The sequence below is a fragment of the Streptopelia decaocto genome, assembly GCF_964273445.1.
Source record: "Streptopelia decaocto genome assembly, chromosome: 17".
Classification (NCBI taxonomy): Eukaryota; Metazoa; Chordata; class Aves; order Columbiformes; family Columbidae; genus Streptopelia; species Streptopelia decaocto.
The window spans coordinates 6,418,991-6,431,988 of record NC_138672.1 but is presented as its reverse complement, the minus strand read 5'-3'; the positions used below and the strand labels follow the sequence as shown (position 1 = coordinate 6,431,988).

Below are 12,998 nucleotides of genomic sequence, written 5' to 3'. Positions count from 1 at the left end.
CTGAAGACCAGGGTCCACCATGCACATTTGGGGCTCAGCGCCTGAACCCGATGGGCCCCACAGGGTGACAGCTGGACGGCATCGTTGCCACCATGCAGGGGGACCTTTGGGTGCCCCGTGGGCCTGCGCCTGGCAGGGACAGTGTCCCCGCTGCCCCTTGTTCCTGGGAGCACCCAGCGGCTCCTGGGTCCATCTCTCTGCGGCACTGGGCTCTGCTCCCTGCGCCCCCACGGGACCCGCAGCCACGGGCGATGCTGGGGACAGTGTCCCCCGGGGGGCACGTTTCTGCAGCCGAGAACGCCGGGTCCCCAAGGGCGCTGGGTGCTCGTGCCCCGGCCAGGGGTCCCGCTGCCACAGCCCCCGGCAGAAACACTGTCAAACCCCCAGTGGGTTCCAGCATGCGAGGGACACGGTGACCCCCCGGGGCTGCTCAGTGCCCCCAGCAATGTCACCCGGGTGACAGCGGGGGGTCACGGGGCTGCTCCCTGGCGGATGCCGGGGCACGCACAGGGACGTGGGCGCTCCCTGGGACGGGGCGAAGCGGCGGAGGGGTGCGGGGACAGCGGCGCGACCGGCCCGGCCGAGCGCCCCCACAGAGGTGACGGGCGGTGACAACATGGCCGCCGCGCGGGACTACAAGTCCCATGAGCCCTTGCGGGGCGCTGTCGGGATAGCGGCTCGTGACGGAAGGGGCGTGGCTGCCGACGGAAGGGGCGTGGCACGGTGCTGTAGCAACGGCCGCCATGGCCAAGCAGTACGACATGGTGGAGTGTCCGTTCTGTGACGAGGTCTCCAAGTACGAGAAGCTCGCCAAGATCGGGCAGGGCACCTTCGGGTGAGTGTCTCGCCGTCCCCGAGCCGGCCCGCGTCCGTCCTCGGTCCTTCCCAGCCCTCCCCCGCCCTCTCCGGCCTACTCCGGCCTCGGGCTCCTCAGCCCCGCGGCCCGCCCGCCCCGGGCCTCGGTGCCCACTGCTCGGGTGACCTTCCCCTGTCACCCCCCGGCCCCTGGGAACCATCCTGTTCGCTGAGCCCTCTTTTTCCCACCCCGAGGCCCCGCTCTGGCCCGGGCTCTGGCGCAGGAGAGAGTTACCCTGGAGACGACAGGGCGGGGACCTGCACAATTGCCCGAAACGCGCAACTTTGCCTTAAATGGTCCTGGGGGTGTGGGAGGTCTGGGCTCTGGGTTGGCTGAGCTAGTTCTGAGGGCTTTCGGTGGAAAGGGTTGCGGCTGGGCCAGTTAGTGGCTCAGCACAGAGCTGTCTGTAGGGTGCTCTGGTGTGTCTGGTTTGGTCTTGTTCCTGATCGGGAGCGCATGGCTCCTTCCATTCTTCCTTGTGCCACTCACGGATTTCTTTCTGTTTTTACAGGGAAGTTTTCAAAGCCAAACATCGTCAGACAGGCAAGAAAGTAGCACTGAAGAAAGTATTGATGGAAAATGAGAAAGAGGGGGTAAGTGTGGGAGCGTGGCTGGGCTGTGTTTGGGAAGGCCTGAATCAGGGAGTTCACAGGTGAAACCCAATCTTTGGGGCAGCAAAGATGCATTTTCACTCTGTTTATCCATGTTTACTGCTATAAAGTACCAGATATTGAACCTGTAAGGGTGTGGTCAGGATCCCAGCCCTGTGGCTTTTTTCTTCTACTGATACTGTGTTAATGTTGGGGCTTGTGGTTACCATGACAAAGTGCACAGCCTGTTATCACCTTCTCAGCACCAAAGGGCCGTGGCAGCAGTGTGGTGCAGTAGTTGTGTGGTGACTGGGCTGCACAGGACGGATCTGGGAGGTGACAATGGCCACGCCTGGGAGGTGATGCTGCTCGTGTGTTCCTACTCCAGTGCAAAACCCCATCAGCACTGGTGCAGGGCTCCACACTGGCTGTTGTCTGTGGAAGAACTGGATAGTGTGCGAAAGGCTCAGGGGTGTGCAGAGATGAGGCAAACTGGAGAGTTAACAGCTTAAACAGCATGGGCAGCAGCTGGGGAGTCTGCTCTGCAGTTCGAGCCAGGCTGTGCCACGTTGTTATGAACGTACAAGAAGGGAAGAGGAGGGAGGGGTGTCTATGTGCCCATCATGGTACCACACAAACACCTCTGTCTTGTGGCAGAATCTCCCTCACCAACGGTGGCCTGATGGCGAATAAATTTTGCCAGTCCTGGTGTTGGTGTTATATTGTAAAGCTCTGATTGGCCTTCAGTGACTTGTCACAGTGCTGCTCGAGGTTGTGGTCACCTCTGTTCTGTTCTCTAGGCAGGGCTGGCCTGGTCTCCTGCACCCCTCATCCCTGTCCTCTCTTTCTCCTTTGCAGTTCCCCATCACAGCTTTGCGAGAGATTAAAATCCTCCAGCTGCTCAAACATGAGAATGTGGTGAACCTCATCGAAATCTGCAGGACCAAAGGTAGCTTGTGGAGCTCTCCCTTGTGCTGGCTCTTGGCTTTTTTTCCACCCTCCTTTGCCACTGAGCAGGCTGGTGTTTTGTGGTGGGAAAAAGCTGTTCTCAGTCCCAGATAAGCCTGTGCTGTCATGCTGAATCCTGCCCGTGTTGGAAAATTAAATAAACCAGTGCTGGAGAGATTTTGAAGCAGAGGGTTGTGGGCTTGGCGCTGATCTCATGGCTGCATGCAGCCAGTTCCTTGTCAGGAGCTGGAGCTTATGACGTGGCCGCTCTGAGCTGATGCCACAGCTGCAGCTGGGGACTCGCTCAGTGTCTCTTTCTATGGGCGACAGTAATCTCTGAGCTACTCCTCCACCTCCTCGGTTCCTCCACTGCATAACTGGCACACTCAGTGCACCCAGCCTGGCTCCATTTCCATGGAAAATGGTTTAAAACATTTGCTAGTTTTTATATAATAATTCTCTTATATAGATTTGTACTGGAAAACCACTTTTAAGAGTGACAGCTGGTATTAAACCTGCCATTCTCTAGTTAGTCATTGCCGTGAAATAAAAACGAAAGTAGCAGGGATCTGGTGATGTTTTTCCAAAAATTCCGGTCACTGAACTGGTAGAAACCTCTGGCCTACGACCGGGAACTTGAAGTTATTCCAGTAATCCAATGCATGTAGATTATTGTCTGAACAGGGACAAGTAGAAATACCAACACCAAGTTAATTTTTAATTCATTTTGTGATTAAACAAATTGCAATGACTGTGTGTCTGGCATGCCTAAAGTAAATATTTTTGTAGACATGTTGATTGTTTGTGTTTTGTTTGGATTCAAGTATTCATCCAAACCCACCTTGACCTCAGGTTCCAGTAAAGTAGGAATGTTTCATTACTGTCCTCAAATTTGACGCTTTTCTCTTTTTACATTGGAAAGGAGGGTGGCGTGTTTCTGTGGGGCTGAGCTTAGCTGTCATTTTGCGGTTGGAGTTGATGATCAGCAGGTTTTGCCGTTTACAGCTGATGAGAATCAGCCTTTCTTTTTAATAATGTTTTGCATGTGTGCTCTAAGAATGAGATTGAAATCGATTGCTTCATTTGAGGTTTCCTGTTATTAACTTTAAATTGCAATTAGAGTTATAAATCAGTTGATCCAGATCAGCCCGTTTTCGTAGGTGCTGTTTGAGGTTGCAGGAAACCTCACTTTCTAGTGTTCATTGGACAGATTTTCTGTGTTTCTGCATTTTCCCTGGGGCCGTCTTTGCGGTGCCCTCTCTGGTGCTGATGCAATCGGTGATAATGCTTGGCTGACAGCTCGCGGTGTGTGCATCTACCAGCCACAGCGCGCAGGCTGGAAACCCCACAGCCGCTACGTGCAATGAGCAACACAAAATGAAGCTTTCAAAGATTTTCATGCCCTTTCTTTGCCTGTCTGATGACCTTCACTACTCCGATACTCATCCGCTGTTCTTTTGTTGTGTTGTCTTAGTGCCTCTTTACAAAGGATCTTGCAGCCTGTGGGCTGTCTCTGGTTCTCTCTGTTCCTGTGCCCCGAGGGTTTGTCTAGTGAGTGTTGCATGAGCAGCAGGGTGGCTGGAGCTCAGGGGGAGCTGGGATGGAGTTTGGGGTTCCTCACTGACGGTCCCTCCTTTCCTCTCCCATAGCCTCTCCGTACAACCGCTGCAAGGGCAGCATCTACCTCGTGTTTGACTTCTGTGAGCATGACCTGGCTGGACTGCTCAGCAATGCCCACGTCAAGTTCACGCTCTCAGAGATCAAGAAAGTCATGCAGATGCTTTTGAATGGACTTTACTACATCCACAGGAACAAGGTAACGGGCCAGATCTGTGCTCTGTGGTCACCCCGCTCTTGGTGGCTTTGGGTGTCCTTGCACAGGCTGAAGGGAAATCCTTCCTTCTCCTTCACCTCCAGAGTCTGAGTGCCCTGCCAGCACCAGGCACCCTAGGTAGGTACCTTTATGGCTTAACCTTTCAATGTTTGTCCTCATACAGATCTTGCATCGCGACATGAAAGCTGCAAATGTCCTGATCACACGGGATGGAGTCCTGAAGCTTGCAGACTTTGGACTGGCTCGTGCTTTCAGCCTGGCTAAGAACAGCCAACCTAACCGCTACACCAACCGGGTGGTGACTCTGTGGTATCGGCCGCCAGAGCTGCTCCTAGGTAGGAAGCGCTGGGCTCCGCCGGCTTCTCTGCCCTTCTCCTTCCCCCAGGTGACTAACACGGCATCTCCGTTTAGGGGAGCGGGACTACGGTCCCCCCATTGACCTCTGGGGCGCAGGCTGCATCATGGCAGAGATGTGGACCCGCAGCCCCATCATGCAGGGGAACACAGAGCAGCACCAGCTCACCCTCATCAGCCAGCTCTGCGGATCCATCATGCCGGAGGTGAGGGCAGGAGCTGCGCAGCGGTGGTGTGGGCAGGGTCTGGGCCTCTCCTCTGCCCTGGGCTCTGGCTGCTGCATGTTCCTGGTGCTGGAGGGTGTCCGCTGCAGGCAGGGATGCTGGGGAAGCTGCTCCTGTAAACTCTGTTTGCCTCCTGGGAGCTGAGCGCACTGTGGGATGCTGCGTTTTCCTTGCTGCTCTGTGTAAACTACAGCTGTCGTGTTACTTGTGTTCAACCTCCTAAGGAAAAGAGGGTGAATTAGGCCTCCTGGACCTTCCGGAGGGGCGAGTCGTGTCCTTGTTTTTGAGCACAGAGAGGATACTGGCTGCTCCCGGTGTGAAAGAACAGAACATTATGTGTAGGAATCTGTTCTAGCCTGTGTTTGGGGGTTGTCTCTCAGGTAAATACCCTCCGAATTTCCACTTTGTTTTGTGTTGAGAGGTTTGTCTCTTTGTGCCGATCACCTTGAAAAGCCTCTTTAATTCTGGCTTGTGATTTGTGGCATCAGCTCTACCCCTGGTGCCAGCGCTCAGCCTGTTCTCAGCTCCTTCTCTAATGGCATCTTGTCCTGCCCTCTTGTGGGGGATTGAGCTGAGAAATCCCTTGGCCAGGGCTGTAATCGGGGGTGTGACAGGCAGTTGTGCAGGCAACTGTAGACGCCTGATGCCTTTGGCACATACATTGAAGATGGGTTTTTTTTGTACGTAAATACCTGCTGTGGTCTCTGCTAGATCAGGCTTGAGGTAAGTGCTGGTGATTGCAGCAGGCTTTCCTTTCTAAGGATAAAAGGTGCCACATACATCCAAGTTGTTATAAGTTTTCTCACTTTACATTCTGGATCTTGTAGCTGGTCTGCACTGTGGTCTCTAGTAGCTCTTTTTCTTTGGAGAACTAGAAATCCCAGAGCATCCTGTATGCTGTTCCCACACCAGGAGGACTCTGTCCTGACTTGTCCATGTGTCTCCAGGCTTTAGTGCATCCTTTAGTGCCTCCTTCATGCTGTGGGAACAAGGTCTGCCAGCTCAGAGTTTATAAAATAGTATTGTTCTCTCAGCAGACCTCGCCCTGGTTTGCCTGAAGGTGTTAGCATTACAAATGGCTTGTCCTCTCCTTAACTATTTCTTCCCAACCCTCCTTTCTTGTCCCTTCCCAGGTTTGGCCAAATGTGGATAAATACGAGCTGTACCAGAAGCTGGATCCCCCCAAGGGCCAGAAGCGCAAGGTGAAGGATCGCCTGAAAGCCTACGTCAAGGACCCTTACGCGCTCGACCTCATCGACAAGCTGCTGGTGCTGGATCCCGCCCAGCGGATCGACAGTGACGACGCACTGAACCACGACTTCTTCTGGTCGGACCCCATGCCCTCGGACCTCAAAAACATGCTGTCCACCCACAACCAGTCCATGTTCGAGTACCTGGCCCCACCGCGCAGGAGGGGTGGGCACATGCCCCAGCAGCCCACAAACCAGGGCAGGAACCCGACCGCCACCAACCAGACTGAATTCGACAGAGTGTTTTAAGGGGGGGCTTCCCCAGCGGGGCCCCGCCTGGGCTACTCTTCAGGTTGCATTAAGCGGGGATGTCCTGGTGGGGTCTTTTTGTCTGGGAAGGGACTTTTCTTCAAGGTGAAGTGCCTGCCGGCTTTAACTGAGCTCTGCCGCCTCCTCATGCAGCAGCTCAGCCCCTGCAGAGCTGTGTGACCAGCGAGGTGATGCCTGTGCGCCTGGAGTTGTTTCCCTGCAGCTTTGGCACAGAGCCTGTGTTCCCTCTGCGCAGTCTGTATTGGTGACATTAATCTTGTGGATCGATCGTTATGGACCTGATGATGGAGAAGGTGGCTCTGTCGGTGTTGGAGCTTTTGGCAAATGGTGCTGGGATTAGCTGCTCTGAACTAAACTGGGTCGTGCTGGGAGCCGTCTCAGCTCTCTCGATGGATCGCAGCTCCTGCATGGTGCATCCTTTGAAGCGTTGATGTAGGATGAGGCAGGTGCCCCTGAGCAATGCGGAGCTGTCCTGGGGAAGGCAGAGTTGCTCTAGACAGCACGACTAACTCATTGGAATTTGAGCTCTAGCCCAGAAAGGGGCTTACTGGACAAACCAGAAGGGTGCCTGGCAGAGCTCGTTGCTCCATAGAACCAGGATTTGCAGTGGGAATCATTGGTCTCTGCAGCAGCACACAGAATTCACACTGTCTTTGTTGCAAACTGGAATTAGGAGTCTTGTTGGACATACTTGCTGCTTCCCCGCAGTGCTGCCTCGGGCAGGCATTGGAATGGAGATGGGAGCTGTGAGTTCTGACCTCACCTGGGGTGGGGTGACTCTTAACCCACTCACACGCCCCATAATCTGTTCTGGAGCTCTTTGCAGGAGTCTAGAGCAAGATCGCTGCCTTCCCCAGGTGCAGCGAGCACCCCAGGGCGCTGTGATGGTGGGCACACATCTGCTGGGGCTTGTCGGGACCGACTCGTACAGAGCAAGTGCTTCTTCAACCCACTGCCATCAGCCGCTCGCTGAACTCTGTGTCTTCCATGGCTGTCAGCTGCAGCCGCCCGTCTTCTCGGTTTCTTTCAAACAAATAATGCGTACGAAATGCAGCAGGCGATAACCCCTGGCATTTCATAAGTTGTCCATTAACTAGACTAATGGCAAAAGCCACGTCAGTAGCATAAGGTCTCAGGAGGAAGCTGAGGTGAGCAGGGCCGTTCTCAGGACAGAAAGTGAGGATGATGAACTATGTGTACCAGGTAAATCTCTCTTGCTGTGGGGCTCTGAAACAGTGGCCGGTTGGGGGGTACTTGGTGTCTTTGGAAAAAATGAAGTTGGTTGCAAGCAATAAGCCACTTGACTTCTTGCCGGTTGTGAATAAATGATTCTGTCCCAAAGACCTGGTTTTAATCTTGTGTTAATCCTTTCACTAAACAGAGAAAGCAGCTGGAGTGCTGTAAAACGGCCCCTCTGTGAGTGCTGAGGACAGGCAGGTTGGGGCTCAGGCACTGTCACCCCCCCCGGGGTCCCCAGCTCTGCTCCCAGTGCTGTTAATGGGAGGGAGGCTCAGTGCAGTTAGTGCTGATGGGCTTTAATGTGGTAGCAGGAGCAGAGCGGGTGTCAGGGGCTGCTCCAGTGGCACCAAGGGAGGGTGATGCCCTTGTGCCCCTATGTGGGGTGGAGGCCTGGGGCTGCAGAGTTGGGAACCACAAGCTGAGGCGCGCTTGGTGCTACCCCCAGCCCCCCCACCTCGCCCGCGGGGGTGGCCGGGTCTCCCCCAGGGTTTTCCCCGGGTACGAAGGGTCCCCGCCCGGCCGCCCTTGCCCCTCGCAAAGATAAGCGCCCCGTGCGACGTGGCGGTGCGACTGCCCGCTTCAAAGATGGCGGCGGGGCAGTGGGCGGGGCGGGGCGTTCCCCCCCCCCTCCGGCGGCGGCGCGGGCGCAGGGCGCGCGGCGCGGCGGGATGGTAGCGCGAGGGCTGCGCGGGGCGCTGCGCGCGGTTGCCGCCGGGCGCCGGTTCAGCACGCGGCCGGCACGCGCCCCCGCCATGGACTACCAGGTACCGGTGCGGCGGGAGCGGGGCCGCGCACCGGGGCTGCGGGGGCTGGGACATCCCACCGGGATGGGCGCTGGAGGGCAGCGGCGGCCGGCGGGCCCGGGGCTGCCCAGCGCCGGTGGCCGCTTCCCAAGCTGCAAGGCTGCGAGCTCCGGGGCGGGCGGGGGTCACGGGGTCGGGACAGCGGGGCGGCCCCGGAATGGTGCGGGCCGCCGAGCGCCTCCCGCCCACCGGCGGGACTGCCCGTTCCCGCAGCCCCGGGCCGCGCCAGCCGCTGTTCAGCGTCCTGCCGCCCTTTCTACTGGGGACAGCCGGTGCCCGACCGCCACCCCGCAAACCTCCATCCCCGGCTGACCCCGGCCTGCAGCGGGAGCCGCTCCGGCAGCCACGGCGGAGTTCGGGGCGTCCCGGGCCCACGAGGCTGCCCGGTGTCGCGGGGCCGATGGCGGTCCCGGGGCTGCGGTCCCTGTCCCGCGCTCCCCGGAGCCAGCAGCACCAAGTTCCTCTGGCACTGCGGGGATGGGGTGCAGCTGCTCGGCTGGGATGTCCCCACGCAGGGGACGCGGGCTTGTCCCACACCAGGTCCCCATTGCAGCACACAGCAGGGACAGCCCCGTGTCCCCCCGCCGAGGGTCTCGGTGGCACCGGTGACCCGTGGTAGCGATGGCAGCTGCGCAGCCAGGTGTGCACCACGTGCAGGTGCAGCTCCGTTGCTTCGTTTGCGTCCTTAATCAAACAGCCCGCTGGGCGGGAGTGCCAGCCCGGAGCGCCGCCCGCTCACACCCATCGACCTTGTCCCATTAGCGCAGGGGAGGGTGCCGGGTGCTGGGCTGCCCCGTGCTCCCCCGCGGGGCCAAGGGGCACCCGGGGAGGGCTGGGCTCCCCCAGCTGATAAGTAGCCCGTCCCCGTGACGTCCCTGCGACAGGCGCTGGCACTGCCGGCGTGTCCCCGCGGGCCCACGGCAGAGGAGATGCTGCCGGCTACGGGCACCACCGGGGAGATCGAGCACGACGGGACGGGGCAGGCTGGTCCCCAGGGCCGTGGCGGTGGGCACAGCCCCGAGGCTGCGGGGGTGGGTGCCATCCTCACCACCCCCCCGGGATCTTACCAGGATGCCATCCGGACCCTCAACACCCTGCAGACCAACGCCAGCTACCTGGAGCAGGTGAAGCGGGAGCGCGGTGACCCCCAGGCCCAGCTGGAAGCCATGCGGGGCTTTTTGGAGAGGAGCGGGCTGAAGGTAAGGGGAGAATCCCTGTCCCTGTCCCCGCACCCCGACAGTGGTGCCACCGTGCTTGGCGTTTGCTGCTGTGAGGGTCTCACGGGGTTGTTGACCTCTGGCAGGTCGAGGACCTGGATCGACTGAATATCATCCACGTCACGGGGACGAAGGGCAAGGTGAGGCGGTCGGGAAGTGCCGCAGGGGCAAGGGGGGCCACCGGCATCTCTGGCTCCGTTTGCTGCTGCCCTGGCGTGGCGGGGGTTAATGCTGCTGTCTGTCCAGGGCTCAGCATGTGCCTTCACCGAGTGCATCCTCCGCGGCTATGGGCTAAAGACGGGCTTTTACAGGTGGGCAGGGGGCTCAGGAGGGTTGGGGGAGGAAGGTGGTGCTGTGCTTGACTGTGCCTCCCCCTCTGCCCCCTCAGCTCCCCTCACCTCGTCCAGGTGCGCGAGCGGATCCGCATCAACGGGCAGCCCATCAGCAAGGAGCTCTTCAGCAAGTACTTCTGGCTTGTCTACAACCGCCTGGAGAAGACCAAGGTAGGGGTGGTGGGTGCTTGCGGGGGTGCTCCCTTCCTCGGGGACATCTCCCCAGGGCCATGTGCCCCGGTGTTGGTTGGGAACATGCTTACGCCCGCTCTGCCTGGCAGGACCCGGCACGCACCAGCATGCCGGCATACTTCCGATTCCTCACCATCATGGCCTTCCACGTTTTCCTGCAGGAGAAGGTGGGTGGTGGTGGCCACCAGCTTGTGGGGGGGACATCAGGTTGGCAGGGATCTCAGGGCAGGAGGGGGGACACGGGGCTTCCATCAGGCTGTACCTGAGGGACACTATGGTGGGTGGGTGGACCCCCTTGAGTGGAACACGTATTCCGCCACAGGTTTAGAGGGGTGGTGACAAGGACCTGGCACCACCTTTGTCCCCAAATCCACGGGGACAAGTGCTGCCAGTGGCCCTGTGACAGCTCCGGTGTCCACAGGTGGACCTGGCAGTGGTGGAGGTTGGTATCGGCGGTGCCTACGACTGCACCAACATCATCAGGTAGGAGCTGGGGGCTCCAAGCCTGTCCCCTAGGGCCACTGGGGCCTGGTGTCTCTGTGGTGGGGGGACAGTGGGGACACTGCCACACTGTGTCCCCAGGGCACCGGTGGTGTGTGGGGTTTCCTCCCTGGGCATCGACCACACCAGCATCCTGGGGGACACCATGGAGAAGATCGCCTGGCAGAAGGGGGGCATTTTTAAGGTAGGCGGATCCAGTCCTCCCCCTGCTCACGGTTTTGGGGTGCCCTCCCCCATCCCCCTGAGCACCCCCATCCTCCACAGCCCGGTGTGCCGGCATTCACCGTGGCGCAGCCGGAGCGGCCGCTCGAGGTGCTGAGGGACCGAGCCCGGGAGCGGGAGGTGAGTGCAGTGACAGGGAAGGGGGGGTGACAGGGAGGGTACCCCATGGCCAGGGGCTTAGCGTCCTCTCCCTGCAGTGTCCCCTCTACCTCTGCCCGGAGCTGGACGCCTTCGAGCGGGACGGGCGGGCGCTGGAGCTGGGGCTGGCGGGTGCCCACCAGCGCTCCAACGCCGCCCTGGCCTTGCAGCTGGCGCGGACGTGGCTGCAGCGCCGTGGCTGCCGCGGTAAGGCGGGGGAGACGGGGATGGAGGGGTTGGACCCCACTGCTGTCCCCAAGGTCTTAGCAGAACACCAGACGCTGGACGCCGAGCTGGTGGGGAGGCCAGTGCCGCCAGCACCCACCTTTCACCCCACCGATGCCATGATCCAAGGTGCGGTACGGCCGTGCCGGGACCCCCCCACCCTGCCACGTCGCAGGGCTTGGGGGACCATACTGGGCTGGTGCCACCTGCAGTGGAGGGCACAGCCCAGCCTGTGTCTGATCCCTGTGGGGGTCCCAGTGCTGGCGGGGGGGCATGGGGGTCCCAGCCGTGCCCTGTGCCCCCTCCCCAGGTCTGCGGGACACAGAGTGGCTGGGCCGGACCCAGGTGCTGCCCCACGGCGCTGTGACGTGGTACCTGGACGGGGCCCACACCACCAGCAGCATCCAGGCCTGTGTCCGCTGGTTCCGCCAGGCTGCCCTCAACCGGGACAAGCCCCACGAGTAAGGGGGGGACACGATGGGGACACCCGGGGTGGTGGTGCTGGGCGTCCCCGTGGGGCATGGACCACCTGCCCTTTGTCCCCACAGCGGCTCCGAGGTGCGTGTGCTGCTCTTCAACGCCACGGGGGACCGGGACACGGCGGCACTGCTCAAACTGCTGCTGGTGAGGTTTAGGAGGGGAACGGGGGGCTCTCTGCGCCCCGACGCCTGGGTTCTCTGCCTGTGCTGGGACTGACTTTGCTGTGGGTGTGGGGAGCTGCAAGGTGCTGTCTGTCTGTCCATCTGTCCATGGCTGTACCCCAACCCTCCCAAAGGTCTCGCAGCCCTGGGTGCAGGGGGGACTCGGGTTACCCCCAGACCAAACCCCTGTAACCTCAGTGGAGCGGGACTGATCCCAGTCGGAGTCCTTTGGGAGGGTCCCCATGGCGCTGACCCCCCTCTCCCTGCAGCCCTGCCACTTTGACTATGCTGTCTTCTGCCCCAACTTCACAGAGGTGTCTGTGGCCAGCAACGCAGGTGAGTCCTGGGCAGTCCAGCCCCCCCCATCCCCAACCTTTCCCCGGCCCCTCCTAATCCCTGACCGCCATCCCCATCCCTCCCAGACCAGCAAAACTTCAACGTGACACTGGATAACGCCCTGACCCGCTGCCTGGAGAACCAGCAGACGTGGACGCGGCTGCTGGAGGAGAAGGGGGGACAGGACCCCTGGCTCCCAGCCCCTCTGCGGGCAGGGGGGCTGCTGCAGCCAGCCCCCACCCGAGGGACCCTGCTCCTGGTTCCCCCGGCCCCGCGACCCCTCAATTCCCCAGCCCTCGTCTTCCCCTGCCTGGCGCAGGCGCTGCGGTGGGTGGCACAGGGCCGGGACCCCCAGCTGGCAGCCCCCGCGGCCACGGGCGCCCACCCCCCGCCAGCCGCCAGCAGCGGGGCCGTGCTGCTGCGGGAGGCGGCCGCCATCCACGTCCTGGTCACCGGCAGCCTGCACTTGGTGGGGGGGGCCCTGCGGCTGCTCGACCCCACACTCTCCCAGTAAATGGGGGGGGCTGGGGCTTTGCACCTCTTTGCACTTGAAGTGCCGGTTCTGCTGCTGCTGATGCTCGGAGGCGGCTGGGGGGGGGATGTGGGACGCCCAACCCGATCCCAGCTTGGCCCTTTTTACTCCAGTGCCTTTTACCTGTGCCCCTTCTGGGGACACTGGCCATGGGGGGGATGCTCCGGGTCCCCAGCCCACTTTGGGAGGGCCCTGGGGGGCTGCCCCAGACTGTGCTGGGGTCCCGGTGCCCAGGGGGGTGGGCAGTTTTGGGGTGGCGGTACGTGGGAGCCTCAAGCCGTCGTGAGGCTCGGA

The 12,998-nt window shown here is 60.4% G+C and overlaps 2 protein-coding genes across 2 annotated transcripts; both read left to right on the top strand.

Moving 5' to 3' along the window:
- Positions 1 to 712: 712 nt before the first annotated feature.
- On the top strand, positions 713 to 7,661 carry CDK9 (cyclin dependent kinase 9). The gene is made up of 7 exons (XM_082067997.1): positions 713 to 835; positions 1,368 to 1,449; positions 2,305 to 2,395; positions 4,044 to 4,210; positions 4,392 to 4,563; positions 4,640 to 4,788; positions 5,940 to 7,661. The coding sequence occupies exons 1-7, from the start codon at positions 744 to 746 to the stop codon at positions 6,303 to 6,305; spliced, it is 1,119 nt and encodes a 372-aa protein (XP_081924123.1). The 5' UTR covers positions 713 to 743; the 3' UTR covers positions 6,306 to 7,661.
- Positions 7,662 to 8,200: 539 nt separating this feature from the next.
- Positions 8,201 to 12,925, top strand: FPGS (folylpolyglutamate synthase). The gene is made up of 14 exons (XM_082067536.1): positions 8,201 to 8,329; positions 9,439 to 9,567; positions 9,672 to 9,725; positions 9,832 to 9,896; positions 9,974 to 10,088; positions 10,199 to 10,276; positions 10,531 to 10,592; positions 10,692 to 10,794; positions 10,875 to 10,952; positions 11,030 to 11,324; positions 11,506 to 11,656; positions 11,744 to 11,819; positions 12,106 to 12,172; positions 12,259 to 12,925. The coding sequence occupies exons 1-14, from the start codon at positions 8,234 to 8,236 to the stop codon at positions 12,684 to 12,686; spliced, it is 1,797 nt and encodes a 598-aa protein (XP_081923662.1). The 5' UTR covers positions 8,201 to 8,233; the 3' UTR covers positions 12,687 to 12,925.
- Positions 12,926 to 12,998: the final 73 nt, after the last annotated feature.

Bases quoted from the DNA above. Each gene is read 5' to 3' on its own strand.
- CDK9 (XM_082067997.1), top strand. From the start codon at position 744: ATGGCCAAGCAGTACGACATGGTGGAGTGTCCGTTCTGTGACGAGGTC. The intron at 836-1,367 runs GTGAGTGTCTCG...CTGTTTTTACAG, and splicing joins ATCGGGCAGGGCACCTTCGG to GGAAGTTTTCAAAGCCAAAC. The intron at 4,789-5,939 runs GTGAGGGCAGGA...GTCCCTTCCCAG, and splicing joins GCGGATCCATCATGCCGGAG to GTTTGGCCAAATGTGGATAA.
- FPGS (XM_082067536.1), top strand. From the start codon at position 8,234: ATGGTAGCGCGAGGGCTGCGCGGGGCGCTGCGCGCGGTTGCCGCCGGG. The intron at 9,897-9,973 runs GTGGGCAGGGGG...CTGCCCCCTCAG, and splicing joins CTAAAGACGGGCTTTTACAG to CTCCCCTCACCTCGTCCAGG. The intron at 10,795-10,874 runs GTAGGCGGATCC...CATCCTCCACAG, and splicing joins AGAAGGGGGGCATTTTTAAG to CCCGGTGTGCCGGCATTCAC.